General features: G+C 38.4%; 2 protein-coding genes across 2 annotated transcripts in view; one reads left to right on the top strand and one right to left on the bottom strand.

Annotated features, from left to right (window-relative positions):
- The first annotated feature begins 641 nt into the window (after nt 1-641).
- On the top strand, nt 642-2,800 carry LOC134665980 (protein THEM6-like). The gene is made up of 3 exons (XM_063523039.1): nt 642-834; nt 1,595-1,803; nt 2,510-2,800. The coding sequence occupies exons 1-3, from the start codon at nt 696-698 to the stop codon at nt 2,738-2,740; spliced, it is 579 nt and encodes a 192-aa protein (XP_063379109.1). The 5' UTR covers nt 642-695; the 3' UTR covers nt 2,741-2,800.
- A 175-nt stretch (nt 2,801-2,975) lies between these two features.
- LOC134666014 (pancreatic triacylglycerol lipase-like) overlaps nt 2,976-15,394 on the bottom strand; it is a 48,850-nt gene continuing 36,431 nt past the window's right edge. Inside the window, exons 2-15 of the mRNA XM_063523095.1 lie at nt 13,777-13,933; nt 12,816-12,936; nt 12,373-12,520; nt 10,435-10,587; nt 9,443-9,532; nt 8,934-9,069; nt 7,904-8,116; nt 7,648-7,723; nt 7,261-7,397; nt 6,681-6,742; nt 6,249-6,325; nt 6,099-6,168; nt 5,346-5,470; nt 2,976-4,106 (exon numbers count right to left, since the gene is read on the bottom strand). Coding sequence (XP_063379165.1) covers nt 4,001-4,106; nt 5,346-5,470; nt 6,099-6,168; nt 6,249-6,325; nt 6,681-6,742; nt 7,261-7,397; nt 7,648-7,723; nt 7,904-8,116; nt 8,934-9,069; nt 9,443-9,532; nt 10,435-10,587; nt 12,373-12,520; nt 12,816-12,936; nt 13,777-13,924 — 1,662 coding nt within the window. The 5' untranslated portion in view covers nt 13,925-13,933 and the 3' untranslated portion in view covers nt 2,976-4,000. The remainder of the gene's footprint in view (nt 4,107-5,345; nt 5,471-6,098; nt 6,169-6,248; nt 6,326-6,680; nt 6,743-7,260; nt 7,398-7,647; nt 7,724-7,903; nt 8,117-8,933; nt 9,070-9,442; nt 9,533-10,434; nt 10,588-12,372; nt 12,521-12,815; nt 12,937-13,776; nt 13,934-15,394) is intronic.

The raw sequence follows: 15,394 nt of genomic DNA, 5'->3' as shown, positions 1-15,394 counted from the left end.
ACATGTCAAGATCGCTTACCTTCTTGCAAGTTCTTTCTAATGCTAAAAAAAACGAACTATAATGTAAGGTGTATTCGGGTAATAACGAATGTCGGATAATTCCGAAATTCAGATGAAAATCACCCTTAATTCCGTCATAATAAAAGTCTCTTTTCGGAATTATCTTGGAATTATCCGACAGTTTTCGACATTCGGAATTACCCGAGTAAACCTTATGGAATGGAATCTGGATTAAAGTAAAATGTCAAATGGTGGTGGACTTTACTAGACAGTATGTAGGAATTTTAACCAAAATGTAGGTTGTTTTAATTCCGAGAAGAAAGTGAATAGGATAGGTGAAGTGAATAGTAGGTAATCGCAGCAATCAATGACTAATACTTAGCTACCTACGATACCCTTTTTCAATAAACTGTGTTAACTTAAAATAATCTAATCACACAACTTTAAAAATATAAATAATAATAAATAAGATAGATTCCGAGGTGAGACTTAGGTGACAAAAGATGTTCATAATTGCTTAACTAATTGCTATGCTTTGAATAAATTAAAAATAAAAACTAATTAACCATATGAGTTGTTTTCAATTTTAAATTATTTACATAGTTAAATATTACACAAGCTAATTTAGCTAACGCAAAGTGGGTGGTGGCACGGTCGTACATCTTTTTATATTATTGATAAATATATAAATCAATATGTATAGCGTATTAACGGCAGTGGCTCTTTTGTTTATGTTTTGCGATGTTTGCTACTATATCAGAGCGATTGGGGTTATTTTATTCGGAAGACTTTACGCAAAGAAATGCAATATATCTGAAACAACAGTTCATTATGGTAAGTCTTACGCGTTTTATAAATTGTACATTACCAGGCGTGTCTCACTCCGCGATTTCGTCGCTTTGCTACAGGTAGATAAAAGTACATCCGTTCGACCCCAATTTTGGGGTTTGCCATAAGCCGCGCGTGGCGCTGTCGCCACCTAGCGGCCATATCTGTCCTGATCGTAACAGACGTGTTTTGATAGAGAGTGAGTCTTCTGTACCTAGTAGGTACTATTATTTATTCTGTGACATTACTTAAGTACTTCACTGGCTCAGTAACTCAAAGGGTGAGAGTCGCTAGTTATAATAGGTAGGTACTCTGAGGAGACTTGTATTAACCTCGTAAGACCCAGCATATGTTTTCAAATTTTTAATTTGAACCTTATTTTTAGAAATAAATTGGAACGAATTTCGTTTGCTATAAAAAGCAATGAAACAAATAAATACCTACTTACTACTTTATTTGGTTCATGAAATGTTCAAATTAGATTGCACGATTATGTACCTTGTAATGTACATTTAGTCTCAGGAGGTTAAAGGGTCCGCAAGACCAATTTTATTCCCTACGAGTTGACGGGAATTTTGTAGCCGGTGCCCTGCAGCTGTAGGTGTATTAACTGATTGTTTACATTAATTTCTGCAACATTGATCATCTGTGAAATCGTACGAAACTGGGTTTCATAAATAATCTTTGCCAACTGTCCCAACTCCGTCAAACTTTTTATAAAATATTTTCGGTAATTGCAGGCACAAATCTGAAACATTGGTTTCAGGTATTTGCACAACTAGGGATGTTGACATCTTTTTGACGCACATGAGTAACGCCCGGTTCCTTCGAGCGGTGGATTTCGCCAGGCAGCACTTCTATGATCGAACCGGCATTTATGCCAAATTGTATAAGAGCACGACCTTCGTGAAGGCGTCCACTATTCGATATAGACGACCAATCGCATTATTCAGCCATTATAAAGTCGAAACCAGGGTAAGTCTCAGTTCATCTGTCGGAGTATAAATAAATAAATATTATAGGACATTTTTACACAAATTGACTAAGCCCCACAGTAAGCTCAAGAAGGCTTGTGTTGTGGGTACTCAGACAACAATATATATATAATATATAAATACTTAAATACATGGAAAGCAACCATGACTCAGGAACAAATGTCTGCATCATCATACAAATAAATGCCCTTACCAGGATTCGAACCCGGGACCATCGGCTTCATAGGCAGGGTCACTACCCACTAGGCCAGACCGGTCGTCAAAGAATATTAGTCTAATACTTGCCGTTCGGTAAATAAATACCTAGGTTGGTTTTTGCTCTGATCATTAACGTATAAATCTAGATAAGGGCTGGCCTTACGGGCAATAAGAATGGGAAATGAATGGGGCCAGTGCAGCGGTGTGACACCGCTACGCCCGCTGCGACAACGATTGGTTGATGAGTTCCTCTCACGCACGCGATTGGTTGATGAGCTCGCATCACGCGCGCGATTGGTCGCAACTAGTTGCATTAGGCTGCACTATTGACTTGAATTCGTGAGTGACACCGCTGAACTAGTAGGTACCATTTTTAGTGCCCGTAAGGCCAGTCCATAGATATAATACGCGGCAATGGCTATGATTAATGTTAGTTGGCAATTAGTTCAGCGTTCAACTAATTTTACAATTTTATGCCGAACTTACAGATGTTATGCTGGGAAAATCAGACAATGTACCTGGAACACAAGTTCGTCACTCCGAAAGATAACTTTGTGAGGGCTGTGGCTCTTTCGCAAAACTACGTGGTTGGCGTTGATTTACCTACCGCGATGGAGGATATCCCAGGTGCATATGCCTTTAAGACTGTCCCTGAAGAAGTTATGCAGTGGCGCGAATTTCTGGAAGCTTCGAGTGCTAGACTTAGGAAAAAGGATTAGGTAACATATTTGATCTCTATTCCCCTCATATCTGTAGAAATACCTATAGATGGTTGATAACAGTTCCGGTATAGGTATAATAAGTATAAGTACACATACCTGGTATGAAGGGGGTAAAAAGGAAAACTTCCTTTGGTTGGTGAGTTACTAATTAGTAAACTATGAACGGTGAACGAAGGAATATTACTATCTTTTGAAGGATTTTTTTCTATTTAAAGGAAGTAAAAGAAAAATATAGGTTTTAGCAATTTTATTCGGCAAGTATAAAATCACCTTTAAATAAATAAAATTTGTTCAGACTTACTTTGTATAAATGCTTATAGATATAGTGTTTACTTTTTTTTATCAAACTTAACTTTATTATATTTACAACAACCGCAAGAAAAAAAACATAAACCCTCAATAAATAAATAACAGAATTATATCATCGAAAATATATCTACCATTTTATACGTTGAGTTTAATAAGATCCAAATTGGCCACAAATACTTTCGAAACAAGTTTACTTCAATACCTAAACTATATTTAAACGAGTATTCAACAGCGCCTTAAACATTAACGTCAACAAGTTTATAATTTAGGTACAGAATCTCACGTCACCCTGTATATAATCATCACTGGGATTCACAGTCACTGGTTCCTCACTCCCCGATCCATCCACAATATCCACATCACTAAATACTTCACTATTTTAATTTCTTGTGATGTTCAAATGTTTTTTGTACCGGTAAGATATCGCCTTTCGTCCACATACCGGACATATCGTACAACGTGGAAAAGCCTCTAAAATAGTGGACCAATCTAGTCAGTTGATTTGAATGAAGGCACGCACAACCAAAATGTGGATATTCTTGAACATGAGCATGATTTCTGTCCAATAGTGGACGTGCTCCGGCTGATATGATGAGATACGCCTGCATGACAGATCTTCAAGTACCGTAGACTGCATTTGAGTGCAAAGACAGGCGCGGATTCAGAGACCTCGGATCCCTAGGCACTTGGTATAGCACTGGAAATTTAGGGCCCTTCTCCATCACAAAACCATTGCTAGGTTGCCTGGGCCTAGGCGGAAATCCGGCCCTGTACACAGGCGTTTCTTGTACGGCAACGGATTCACGAATCAAACGTTGCGTTTCCGCCGTTTATGTACAGTCTCTTTCACGTTCGGTGCCAGACACACAGTGCCAATGTTAGAGAAGTAGCAGGGTGGCACAGTGTGCGGCCGGTGGAAGCTAAAGCCGACGCGCCGGCATGGCGCCGCTACCTGCCGCAGTTGTCGTAGAAACTGGCCGAGCCGCGGTTGGGGATCTCGGCGAATTCACGCTTTGGCGTGCAGAGCTTACTACTGAAGTCTACGTTGCGTTTCCTGGGAAAAAGGGCATGCCATTAAAAATAGTTTAAAAAGGTTATGAACTTACTGCGTACTTATAAAAAAAACACAAAAAAAAGTCAGCGTCATATACAGGCTGATTTCTGGGTCGTGATCCAAATTCACTTTTTCTGACTCTGTAAGTGATCCATATTATCATATGGTAGTACTTGATTAAAATAGATCTAGTTTTATTTTGCTTATTTTTCAAGTAAAATGTATCTTATATTAAGTAATCATGGTCACCCTATGACTTTTGACATATGTTGTTTGGAAAACGACAAAACGTCACATTGAGTAGGGTGACCAAATTGTATGCAAAAATGTTTTCTTCTACTTGTCGTTTGAAAAATAATCATCATTATTGGTGATAAACAATAATTAACAACATCATTGTGGTCATCTTTGAATTCTGTATGATGTCTTGTTCTCTTGCCACACGACCCCGAAATCAACCTGTATAGTAGGTAGCATCCAAAGTATTCAAATAGATCGGTACACCATATAATTTGTATGGCGTACCGAACTATTAATTACACGGGCACTTTTACAAGTTTGAGAACACTAATGGGACGGGCCCGGTCCGGGTCACAGATATAACCTCCTAAGGCCCAGCCATACAAATGTAAAATCCAGAATTTGCCACTGAAATTTGAACTTTTAGTGCAGGGAATAGAGTTGATTTTGGTCTTTTAATTTTTAACAAGCAGAAACGTCTGCGAACGATGCTATTAAGCTTAGAATAAATTTAAAAGTGGAAAAATTACTGTCTTGGGTGAGTCTTGAACTCACGGCCTCTGGATCGATACCCCAGCGCTCTGCCATCTGAGCCACCTCACCTCATCTATAGCCAGCAAATCTTTCCACCATATTATAGGTCAAGGGGACCCTTAGCGACATCTACCGTAAGAGTGTTACACTTCTTAAACGGCTACCGGAGTAATACCGGCTATTTTGGTCTTGTTTTCAAAATTTTACGAAACAAAACAAAAACGACTCTGTTCCAATTGAGTATGAATTAAATTCCATCGAACTGAATAAGTACTATAGGTAGGACCATAGAAATAGGGTACCTTCTTATGCTTTAATTCCACAGAAAAAAAACTAGATGGCTTTCCAACCGGTGTATACTTGTGTTAATCACAATTTTTGCAATTCTTCCATTACCTATGTATTAATTGTATAAAATATAACACTGGTGTAGGTCATTTCAGTAATTTGGTATGCTTTACTTACCCTCTGCTAGGCAGCTCCATCTGGTCGACCAGCACCGACTTGACGTACAAGCGGTCGTTGCACCACAGGATGCACAGAGACCGCGGCTCCAGCACATTCATGTCGTATTCCCACGATAGTTCCACCTGCGAAACAAGATGCTTGTGAGTGCAGCCTCGTATTATCACAATATGAATTACGTGTTTATTGTTTATACAGTGAATCCTGGATAAGGGACCTCGAGGGGCAAGCAAATGTCTCACTTACTCCATACTTTCTCGTTTTACAATAGGACACTAACAAAAGTTGTTTCTTCTGTTCCCGTATTTTAAAGGCACACAGATGTGTATGATATTAAGGATATTTAACATTTTGACGGGTAAAATCTCTCTCTCTTTGGTCGGTCCCTCATGTCTGAGGATCTCGTGGACAGTATCAGGGTTGCATCTAGAGCGGATGATCTGCCTCCACCGGTTTCTGTCAAACGCGTCTCTGACGACCTTGTAGAGCAGAGAATGACGAGTCCTCCGTGTAGAAAGCAGAGGAAACTTGATCGGTCCATCTTATTGGTGAACGACCGCGTGATCTTCTGCCTTCGGTGTTTCCAATCACAATCAGTTTCTCCAAACTTTTGTCGCCTCTGCGCACTGTGTGTCCGAAATATGAGAGTATGCGCTGTTGGCATATGGTGGATAGACGAGTTTTCAGTCGGAGCTGGGTAAGGATTGAGGACGGATAAAATATACATGGTTAAAAAATACTTGGTGTAGGTACCTTTCTAACTTTGCCACCCAAATCCATTGGGTGTGTGACAACTACTGTGAACGATGTTCCATGTTCTAATCTGAAATCACAAATCGAATCAGTTACAGTATTTAGTAGAACAGTCTGTGATTCGTAGAACCGTTGAATGAATGGTCTTACTTGACGTAATTACTCGGGGTTAAATCCATCCCTCGAATTACTCCTCGGTCAGATAGTAACGTCACTTTTAAGAAGCCCTGTTAAAAGATAATTGTTTAGACAAAGACAAAGCATTTATTGCGAACATATTACGTACATAATTATTAATTAGGTACATAATATGGAATGTAAATTATACCTAAATCACTTCAAAATAACGATTACAAAGTTCCTTTGGACTTACAAGTTGCCTACACCCTGGTCCCTATTCCACCAATTTGTCAATTTTCACTTGAAAATAACAATTAGCGTACATTTTTGAATCGACTAATTTTTGTTTACTACGAATAAAACCTGCACATGGTCGAAATTGCGCTTTTTGAGTAATCAATAGTAATTAGGTACTAAAGCAAAGAAGGCCGTCTTATACCGAGATATTAGATTTGAATTTACCTGAACCCAAGACTCCGCTCCTTTCGGGTTAGCTAGCTGTATAGCGATCCTGTAGTGGCGTTCTGAAAGAAAGCACAAATAAAGATGGTTAACTCTACATGTATCGTTTCTTATTATGATATTGAAACAAAAAGTTAAAGTTTATTAAAATCACCATAACTATAATTAATCCATGTTTAGGTAAATTTTCTTTCCTGCACCCATATATTTTTGTCACAATTTTAGTGCCATAAAAGTAAACCGAGCCAACGTCGGTAAAAGTAAGACTTGAACTATAATAACATTTTGGGCTTTTACCAATACGAGTTGGCTGGTAAATCTTTGATTTTACCATACTTCAGACTTTAATATTAACGAAATGATCTAACGGTTAATAAATATTGAAACATCATTAAGACGGATCCGCAGTTGTACCATTTCAGTGTATCATATCTTATTTGCGGATCATGTTCATGATCATCAGTTTGGACATTTTGCACGCGAAGAGATCACGATGAATCTTGAGATCTGGCACGCTAAAATGATACAAACGTGGATCCTTGGATGGTACACAAACTCTGCCTTAATTTCGAGTACTTACGGCAAAATGGTTGTTCTTTACCAGTGTTGAGATAGTACCTAGCTCCGATAGTCTCTTGTTCCTCAGACGGGTACACTTCGTTCTCCGACTGATTGTTCTTGTTCGTTATCAAGCCTGGAGAACTGTCGGCGTGGAAACTAACAACAAGATAATATATCTGATATTATAAAGTTACTTGCATGTTACTTTGTACGTATTAGCATAAATATATGTATAGGAAATTTTCAAAAATGGTTTCCAAATTCAAGAGATATTGGTTTTCGCAAAACTTGACAGCGCTTGCTTGTTGCAGTCTTAATATTTCCGTTTCCGTTTTGATGGTAAAAGACAAAGTAAAATATGCTCTTAAGAATCGTTTTTTTTCCTGATAATAATGAGTATGCGTACCCCATGATCGCACATCCGTGGCCGCAATGAAAACATTTTCCATCGAGAAAATGTTGGTACGACGGACACTGATGTCCTGAAACACAAACAATTCAATATCGATAGTCGTTTGAATAAACTCGATGAGGTTCTGTTATATCTTGTAATAAATAATTAACCAATCAATTGTGTGAACTTTTGGTCGACATGCCCTTTACATTCTTCTATTCATAATACAAAACTTATTCATGCAACTTACTATTGAACGAATGCTTACCTATATAGGAACACTTCCCGTTGATAGATTCCGTGAAAAGTTTAATAGCTCTAACATGATTACAAGCCACTAGCACCCTCGAGGCCTCCTCCAGGCCCTGTTTGACCAGCGTGAGGGGCACCAGCGGGCCCTCGGTGAGGTCACAACCCGGCTGTTCCTTCCCGTTGTTCGGGTAAAAGTCCAAGTGGCCCACGGGTTGCGACATCCCATATCCTGCCATAAACACAAAGTCTGTCGCACGCGTGAACAAAACACGTGGATGATTAGTTACCGTATGCGATAAATACATAGAAAATATATATTCATGAATTTGATGGAATTAATAGCAATAAGCGGTGAGGATGATATCGGAAATGTAGTCAGGAAACAATATATATCCGTTTTAATTGAACGCACTTACAATGCAATCTAGTTATGAAACACAGTAAAGTTTTAATAACGCCAATAAATGCTAAAACAATAAAGTTATCAATTATGACATCCATTACAAGTATTACAACAGAAAATAATGCTTGTTTTATACTCAGAAATAGCGTTAAGATGAAGTCAGCCTAAACTGTAAGAGCGAAATTATTTTTCATAGGAACAGTCAGCGTCATATAGTAGGTAGCATCCAAAGTATTCAAATAGTAAGGTTCGCCATTTATTTTGTATGGCGTACCGAAGTATTTGAATACTTTGGATGCTATGCTACCTACTATATGACACTGACTGTACCAATAAAAGCTCTGGATTGAACACAATACCAAGATTTTAACGGGTCAAAAGATCTTAATTTAGAAAATGACATAATAAAATTCTGATCACACATCTGATATCACCCCGAATATTGATATTTACAATATATATAAATATACATAGGTTACCATATTGTTAGTACGTATTATTGAAAAAGAGCAACAAAGCTTAGATCTAAGTTAACGTGATAACGGATTACATGCGTCATTATCTAAGAAAGTGCGTCATGGATTAATAAAAGCCAGTGGGTAAGTATGATAAGTACACAGTCATAGTTACGTGGAAGCATTACCTAAAAGGAAAATGCTTTTTCCGTCTGTGTGTATGACGTCTACGAATTCAGCGTCGGTCGGGTCGAGGCGCACATTGGTCGGCATTCCTTGGAAATATGGTTCGGCCGGGTCCAGGCCTGTTATCCTTCCTAATCCCTAAGTAATATGCTAGATTAAAGACAATCATTAAATCTATTGTTAGTAACAAGGTAATCGACGATTTTTTCTATAAGGTAAAGGGGCCCACTGATTAACAGTCAGCCGGACGGCATCGGCATGTCAGTTGGAACATTTTTTGACAGTTCCGAACAACTGACAGGCCGATACATACCGTCCGACGGACTGTTAATCAGTGGGCCCCTTAGTGGGCTAGGTGTGCGTTATCAACGAAGCAAGTGAATAATTTAATTCTTAGGAGCATTTGTACTGATCGTGATTTTATGGAGAACAAACTATGCTATGCGTAGCCTCTAAACATCACAAATATTTCTAGTGTGATGTATGCCGTTTGTTTTTATAGACAGCTTACTTGTATCCTTTCCCCGGCGTAACCCGCAGTGTGGGCACCCAGCGAGTGGCCTATGATGTGAACGTCAAGAGGGTTCAGACCGTGGTCTTTCTGAAAAAATATTATCACACACTGTTGTATAGTAAAAAAAATTGCCATTAAAAAACCTATATATAGCGGTTAATTCATACAATACAACTGTCACCTAATAATGGATCATATATAAAATATTCCTTTTCAACTAAGTTACGCCACAGAATAACTAGTAGTACTACAGTAGTTACGCTCACGCTCTGTGAGAAGCAAGAGCGAGACCCTTCCATGAAACAGCCCCTCGTCCACGCCTGTCTACGCTATTGAACATGACATACGCCTATGGGCACGACCAGAAAGTGAGGCAAACAGGGTCATTAAGTAAATCCAGATCGTTTCCTGCAGAGTGTTCATTACGTTGAAAGCCTGTTGGCGGTAGCTTGCGTGTATAGCGGTAGCTTGCCGCCAGCCCAGTCGACCACCACGTTGAAGTCAGTTACCTGTAGTGTGTTGACGAAGTGCGCCACCTCCAAGCCAACCAGCCTGGTGTTGGCGGTAGCTTGCGTGTATAGCGGTAGACTGCCGCCCGCCCAGTCCACCACCACGTTGAAGTCAGTTACCTGTAGTGTGTTGACGAAGTGCGCCACCTCCAAGCCAACCAGCCTGGTGTTGGCGGTTGCTTGCGTGTATAGCGGTAGCTTGCCGCCAGCCCAGTCGACCACCACGTTGAAGTCAGTTACCTGTAGTGTGTTGACGAAGTGCGCCACCTCCAAGCCAACCAGCCTGGTGTTGGCGGTAGCTTGCGTGTATAGCGGTAGACTGCCGCCCGCCCAGTCCACCACCACGTTGAAGTCAGTTACCTGTAGTGTGTTGACGAAGTGCGCCACCTCCAAGCCAACCAGCCTGGTGTTGGCGGTAGCTTGCGTGTATAGCGGTAGACTGCCGCCCGCCCAGTCCACCACCACGTTGAAGTCAGTTACCTGTAGTGTGTTGACGAAGTGCGCCACCTCCAAGCCAACCAGCCTGGTGTTGGCGGTAGCTTGCGTGTATAGCGGTAGACTGCCGCCCGCCCAGTCCACCACCACCACGTTGAAGTCGCCCGCCTTCACCAGTTCGTCCTTCATCTCACTGACCTATCAACACAATTAGCATCTAAAATAACAATTATTTACATATTATTAGAACTCTATTTGACTATTACGCAATCAGAAAAAACATATATTTTATATGTAAAAAATAAATAAAGAAAAGGAGAATAAAAGTTTAATTTCGGTAATGGCAGATTATTTTCTAGGGATTATTTTGATTTGGAACGAATGAGCGAATGACGTAAAAATACCTATAGGCTAACATGCTGAAATATGGTTATCAAAGATCTTCAAACTGTGTTTATGAAAACTGAGTTTTAATTTTATTTACGAAATAAAAAATATTATAATTTGGCTGTCTTTATTTTAAAGCATGAATTTTCGAGCATCATCGAGGTTTTTCTAACTAGCCGATTTTTTAACTAATCAATAGACTGCGTGACAAAAGCAATATTTAAATGATTGGATACAAAATAGTAAATACTAATGTATTATCCGATAAAAAACTGTAAATTGGTTTGATCTTTGCCCGTAAAAATTACGACATGATATTATATCATTATAAGTTATGTCGATATGATATAATTTACATTAACATAACTTAATTAGCCTATGTTATCATAAAATATAATATAGGTAGGTACCTAATGAACAATAAAACAAACGTTAACAGTTCCCCATCTTTTTCACCTGGCACGTAATGGCCCTTAAGATGCTTTAAAATCAGATAAAAGTCTGTAATAATAGCCGTGATGTAAGTTGACTTTTTACAACATCACTTTATTTATATTTTACTTTTGTTTTCAATATGAACTTTATTTACTGGCAGCTAGGATTATTTCGAAGAACAATTGGGATGTAAGATAAGAATATTAAGAAGGGAGCGGAAAAATGCATTTAAAGCAGGTTTAAACTATTTATAGCTTCGTAAGTATTTATTGGCGTTATCGTAATTAAGTAACTGGGACAAAAGCGCGTAAGTATCTGTGTAATAAATTTAATAATCTAGGAGAATCGCCTCAGGCTGTAGTTATGGTGTTAAGAAGTAAGTTTGTGGTTTGTTACTATCTCAGTCTGATAGTGTCGTGTTGATGAAATCGTATAGGTAGTTATAAGTTGAGCAATAAGTAATTTAAATATATCATTTGCAGAAAGGTAAAACTATTATATAAGAGAAAGGAAACTCTACGGAAACACAGTGTCGATGTAGGATATATACGTCAAATCTTACAAAAAATAAACTCCTAAAAAGGTAGAGTGTATTTTTGATTATGTCATTTCGACCAATATTTTCTAGCGCAAAAAAGTTTTCATTTGTCGAAGGTGTCTAACCATTGAGTCTACCATATCAAAAATACAGCTTTACATCACACTTTGCACTTCTTTTGTATAAAATTTAGACTATATTCTCGGTCTTGATCCTGATCTCTCCACATACAATCCGTAGCTTTAACCTCGCAAGACCAACCATAGAAAGTTTTCCAATTTATAATTTGAACCTTGTATAAGTAAATTGGAATAAATTTTGTTTGTTTCATTATGAAACAAAAGAAATTATTCTTTCTTTGTTTCAAGAAAGGTTCAAATTAGATAGCAACGAATAGAGTCAGACCAAGAAAAGTCTGCAGCGGATTTGGTAGCCCACGCAGTGCAAGTGTTATTTTAAACGTCAAACTTCTATGAAATTATGACGTACAAATAACACTTGCACTGCGTGGGCTATCAAATCCGCTGCAGAATTTTCTTGGTCCAACTCTATGTACATTTAGACTCACGAGGTTATATACGTCTAAAAGTCTAAAATAAGTGTGTTGTGACATTTTAACTAACCCAGTTGGACAGAGGCGTGTCGATGAACCCGTGAATGATCATCTTGGTGAGCCGTCGCGGGCTGAAGTTGGATTTCACTATAGTTTTGTTCACGTTCACATTCAGTATTTGACCGTCGGTGGGATTTTTCTTTGTGTATAAAATAAACCTGAAAAGAGAAGAACATTTCCTTATAGACTCAACAAATAGAAATAGATCATACTTGTCACTGTCAGTCTGAGACCTCAAAGTATACTTAGAGGTAGCATTATACAGAGAATTAGACCAAGAAAAGTCTGCAACGATTTTAATAGCACACACAGTGCAAGTGTTATTTGTACATCATTAATTTCATAGAAGTTTGACGTTTAAAATAACACTTGCACGCCGTGTGCTATTAAAACCATCGCAGATTTTTCTTGGTGTAACTCTATCAGGCCAGAGTCCCAAATTATTGTACTCACCTTGTGTTTATAACGACTCTAGGAAGCGGGAACACATTGAAGGGCCGGTGGATGAGGTGGTACCAACTCCTTGTGATGTTCAGGCAACCGAGCTCGTCGTAGCATCTCGTTTCATTTTCGACTGAAATATTATTTTGATTTGTTTAAAAATACTGTATTTTCAAAACGTTAAATCAAAACTCTTATGCTTAGTTTCAAAGTAATTCGTTTAAGCTTTAATGTAACTTTAAGAATAATTTGAGGGGATTAAATCCACAAATTGGTGCTTACGGACTTTCGACGCGACAGTAAGTTTAAGTACAGAGCGGCTACCGCGAAAATCGAAGTTCGCAAATTGCGGGGATTTTTCTCTGTCACTCTAATTACGCCTTCGTTGGAGTAAAAGAGAAAGATCCCCGCAATTTGCGAATATCGGTTTTCGCGGTAGCCGCTCAGTTCAAAGTCCCAGGCCATAAAGTGGTATCTCCATTCGAGTTTAATAGGATCATTATATTATTGTCTGGTAGTGAACGCCTTTGGTTAATTTATTGTTTAACAAAATAATTGTGACAGGCGCACGCGCTGTGCTGCAATCGCTCCCGCTGCAACAGCTATCGCTTTTCTGAACGAGAGAGACATCTCTGCGGTTACCTGACGTTGACATTTTTTATCATACGTGTTACCAATTTATTGGAACCGATAATTTATTTTTAAATTATATATTATTGATGAGGATGCCGAGGACCGGGCAAAGTGGAGAAGATAGAGCAGGAAAGCGGACCCTGGCGCTAGGCCGGGAAAACGCTAGGTTGAAGAAGAGGATATAATCTTATATTTTATTGAACTTGTTTCTCTGTTTTTGAAATTTTGACATGTAATTCTAATACTGTAAGTGTAACCTGTGTAACATAGTATATTATAATAACTAGACTGGAAGCTTATTTGTGAATAAATAGATGAATAAATAATTTAGTAAACTTACATGGCAACCAAGGGATGTTAACTTCAATTCTGTCAGATCTGGCCCAGTTGAACGGGTCTAGTATGCCACCGAACGCTGGCTGCAGTCCCAGCAGGATGCACCACAGCATCACACGAAGGTGTCGGTCCGTCAGGTGCAGCCTTATCATCTCATTTGCCTGAAACATGATAGTAGAGTTAGGGAATTTTGATGCCAGGAGTAAATAGGCGGTGATTTTTAACTTTTAGAATCTATTCTAATTTTGAACTCTAAACAGCTATACATATACAAAATTCTTTTCACCACACCAGCTCGGAAAGGCTTACTTTGCGCTTCAAAAACTGATAGCAAAGTTGCATTTTATTCACATGTGAGGCAAAGTAATCAAATGCAAATTTTGAGTTGTTATCTTATGTTTCCTGGTTGAATTGACTTTTAAATGATGATTTGGGATGATAAATATTTAATAACATTCATTTGGATTTGATTTAGTTTGATTGTGTTTGATATTTTACATTTAATATTTGCTTCGGGTTGGTGTGGTGAAAAATTATGTGTTTCACTCGGGGGCAAATTTTGTTTAACCCTCGTGCTTTGAAACCCTCGCAACGCTCAAGATTCCATTTCTCAAACCACTCGCTACGCTCGTGGTTCAATTATGGAATCTTTCGCCTGCTCGGGTATCAATATTAGCACGAGCGGTTAAACAACAACTTTGCTCCCTTGTAAAACAAATAACTATTATCCATTTCTTAAAAAATACACATATTTATGATGAAAGGGATGGAGCTACCCTGTAAGCAAAAATACGCTCGTGTTGGGTAACACCGCTTTTCCCTATGTAACATAAGTTAAACTAAACTAATTAATTACACAAAATTACAGTATATATACAGTATTACAAGCTATGAAAGGTATTTACCGATAATTCTACATCTGCCATGCCGTATGGCTCTTTGAATATCGCCCGTAATAATATTATATATATTGCCAATTTTTTGCAACAATAAAATTAGAAATCATTAAACTGTAAACGAATACGAAGACTCAACTGTGTAATGTGATACAAAAATATGTCTTAAATACTTTTATGACTGCAGTCAGGCAAGGCCAATTTTACGTTTCGAAGTTATAAATAGAATCAAGGTGTTGTCACATTGATACTATATATATATACATAAATAACCAGCGACCCGCCCCGGCTTCGCTTGAAGAATTATACACCTGGGGCATTCCACGAGACTGTCGCTTACATAACGCAATTCTTCTAATACTTCTGGAAATGCTGAGTAAGCGATATTGGGTCAGGTAATATTTCATGACTTGGCTAACAAATTGGCAGTATATTCTCGAGATTCACGTATTTTATTGAGGTAGCTGCCATACAAGGCAAAAGCGTTATGTAAGCGACAGTCTCGTGGAAAACCTTCCTCAGGAATCACTCTATTGATAGGTGAAAACCGCATGAAAATCAGTTTAGTAGTTTTTGAGTTTATCGCGAATAAACATACAAACACACAAACAGACAGACACAGTTCTAGAGATTTCGAGAGTTGCAATGGCGTGCATTTTGTGCTAGGTGCAATGCCGATCATATCATATCAATATTATACAGAATGAATCAAAACGAAAGGCAAAG

The sequence above is a fragment of the Cydia fagiglandana genome, chromosome 7, assembly GCF_963556715.1.
Source record: "Cydia fagiglandana chromosome 7, ilCydFagi1.1, whole genome shotgun sequence".
NCBI lineage: Eukaryota > Metazoa > Arthropoda > Insecta > Lepidoptera > Tortricidae > Cydia > Cydia fagiglandana.
The sequence above is the reverse complement of the archived record's forward strand: the minus strand, read 5'-3'. Positions and strand labels throughout refer to the sequence as shown.

Coding starts and splice junctions, on each gene's coding strand:
- LOC134665980 (XM_063523039.1), top strand. CDS start 696: ATGTATAGCGTATTAACGGCAGTGGCTCTTTTGTTTATGTTTTGCGAT. Junction 835..1,594: donor TGAAACAACAGTTCATTATG/GTAAGTCTTACG, acceptor CATTGGTTTCAG/GTATTTGCACAACTAGGGAT. Junction 1,804..2,509: donor ATTATAAAGTCGAAACCAGG/GTAAGTCTCAGT, acceptor CCGAACTTACAG/ATGTTATGCTGGGAAAATCA.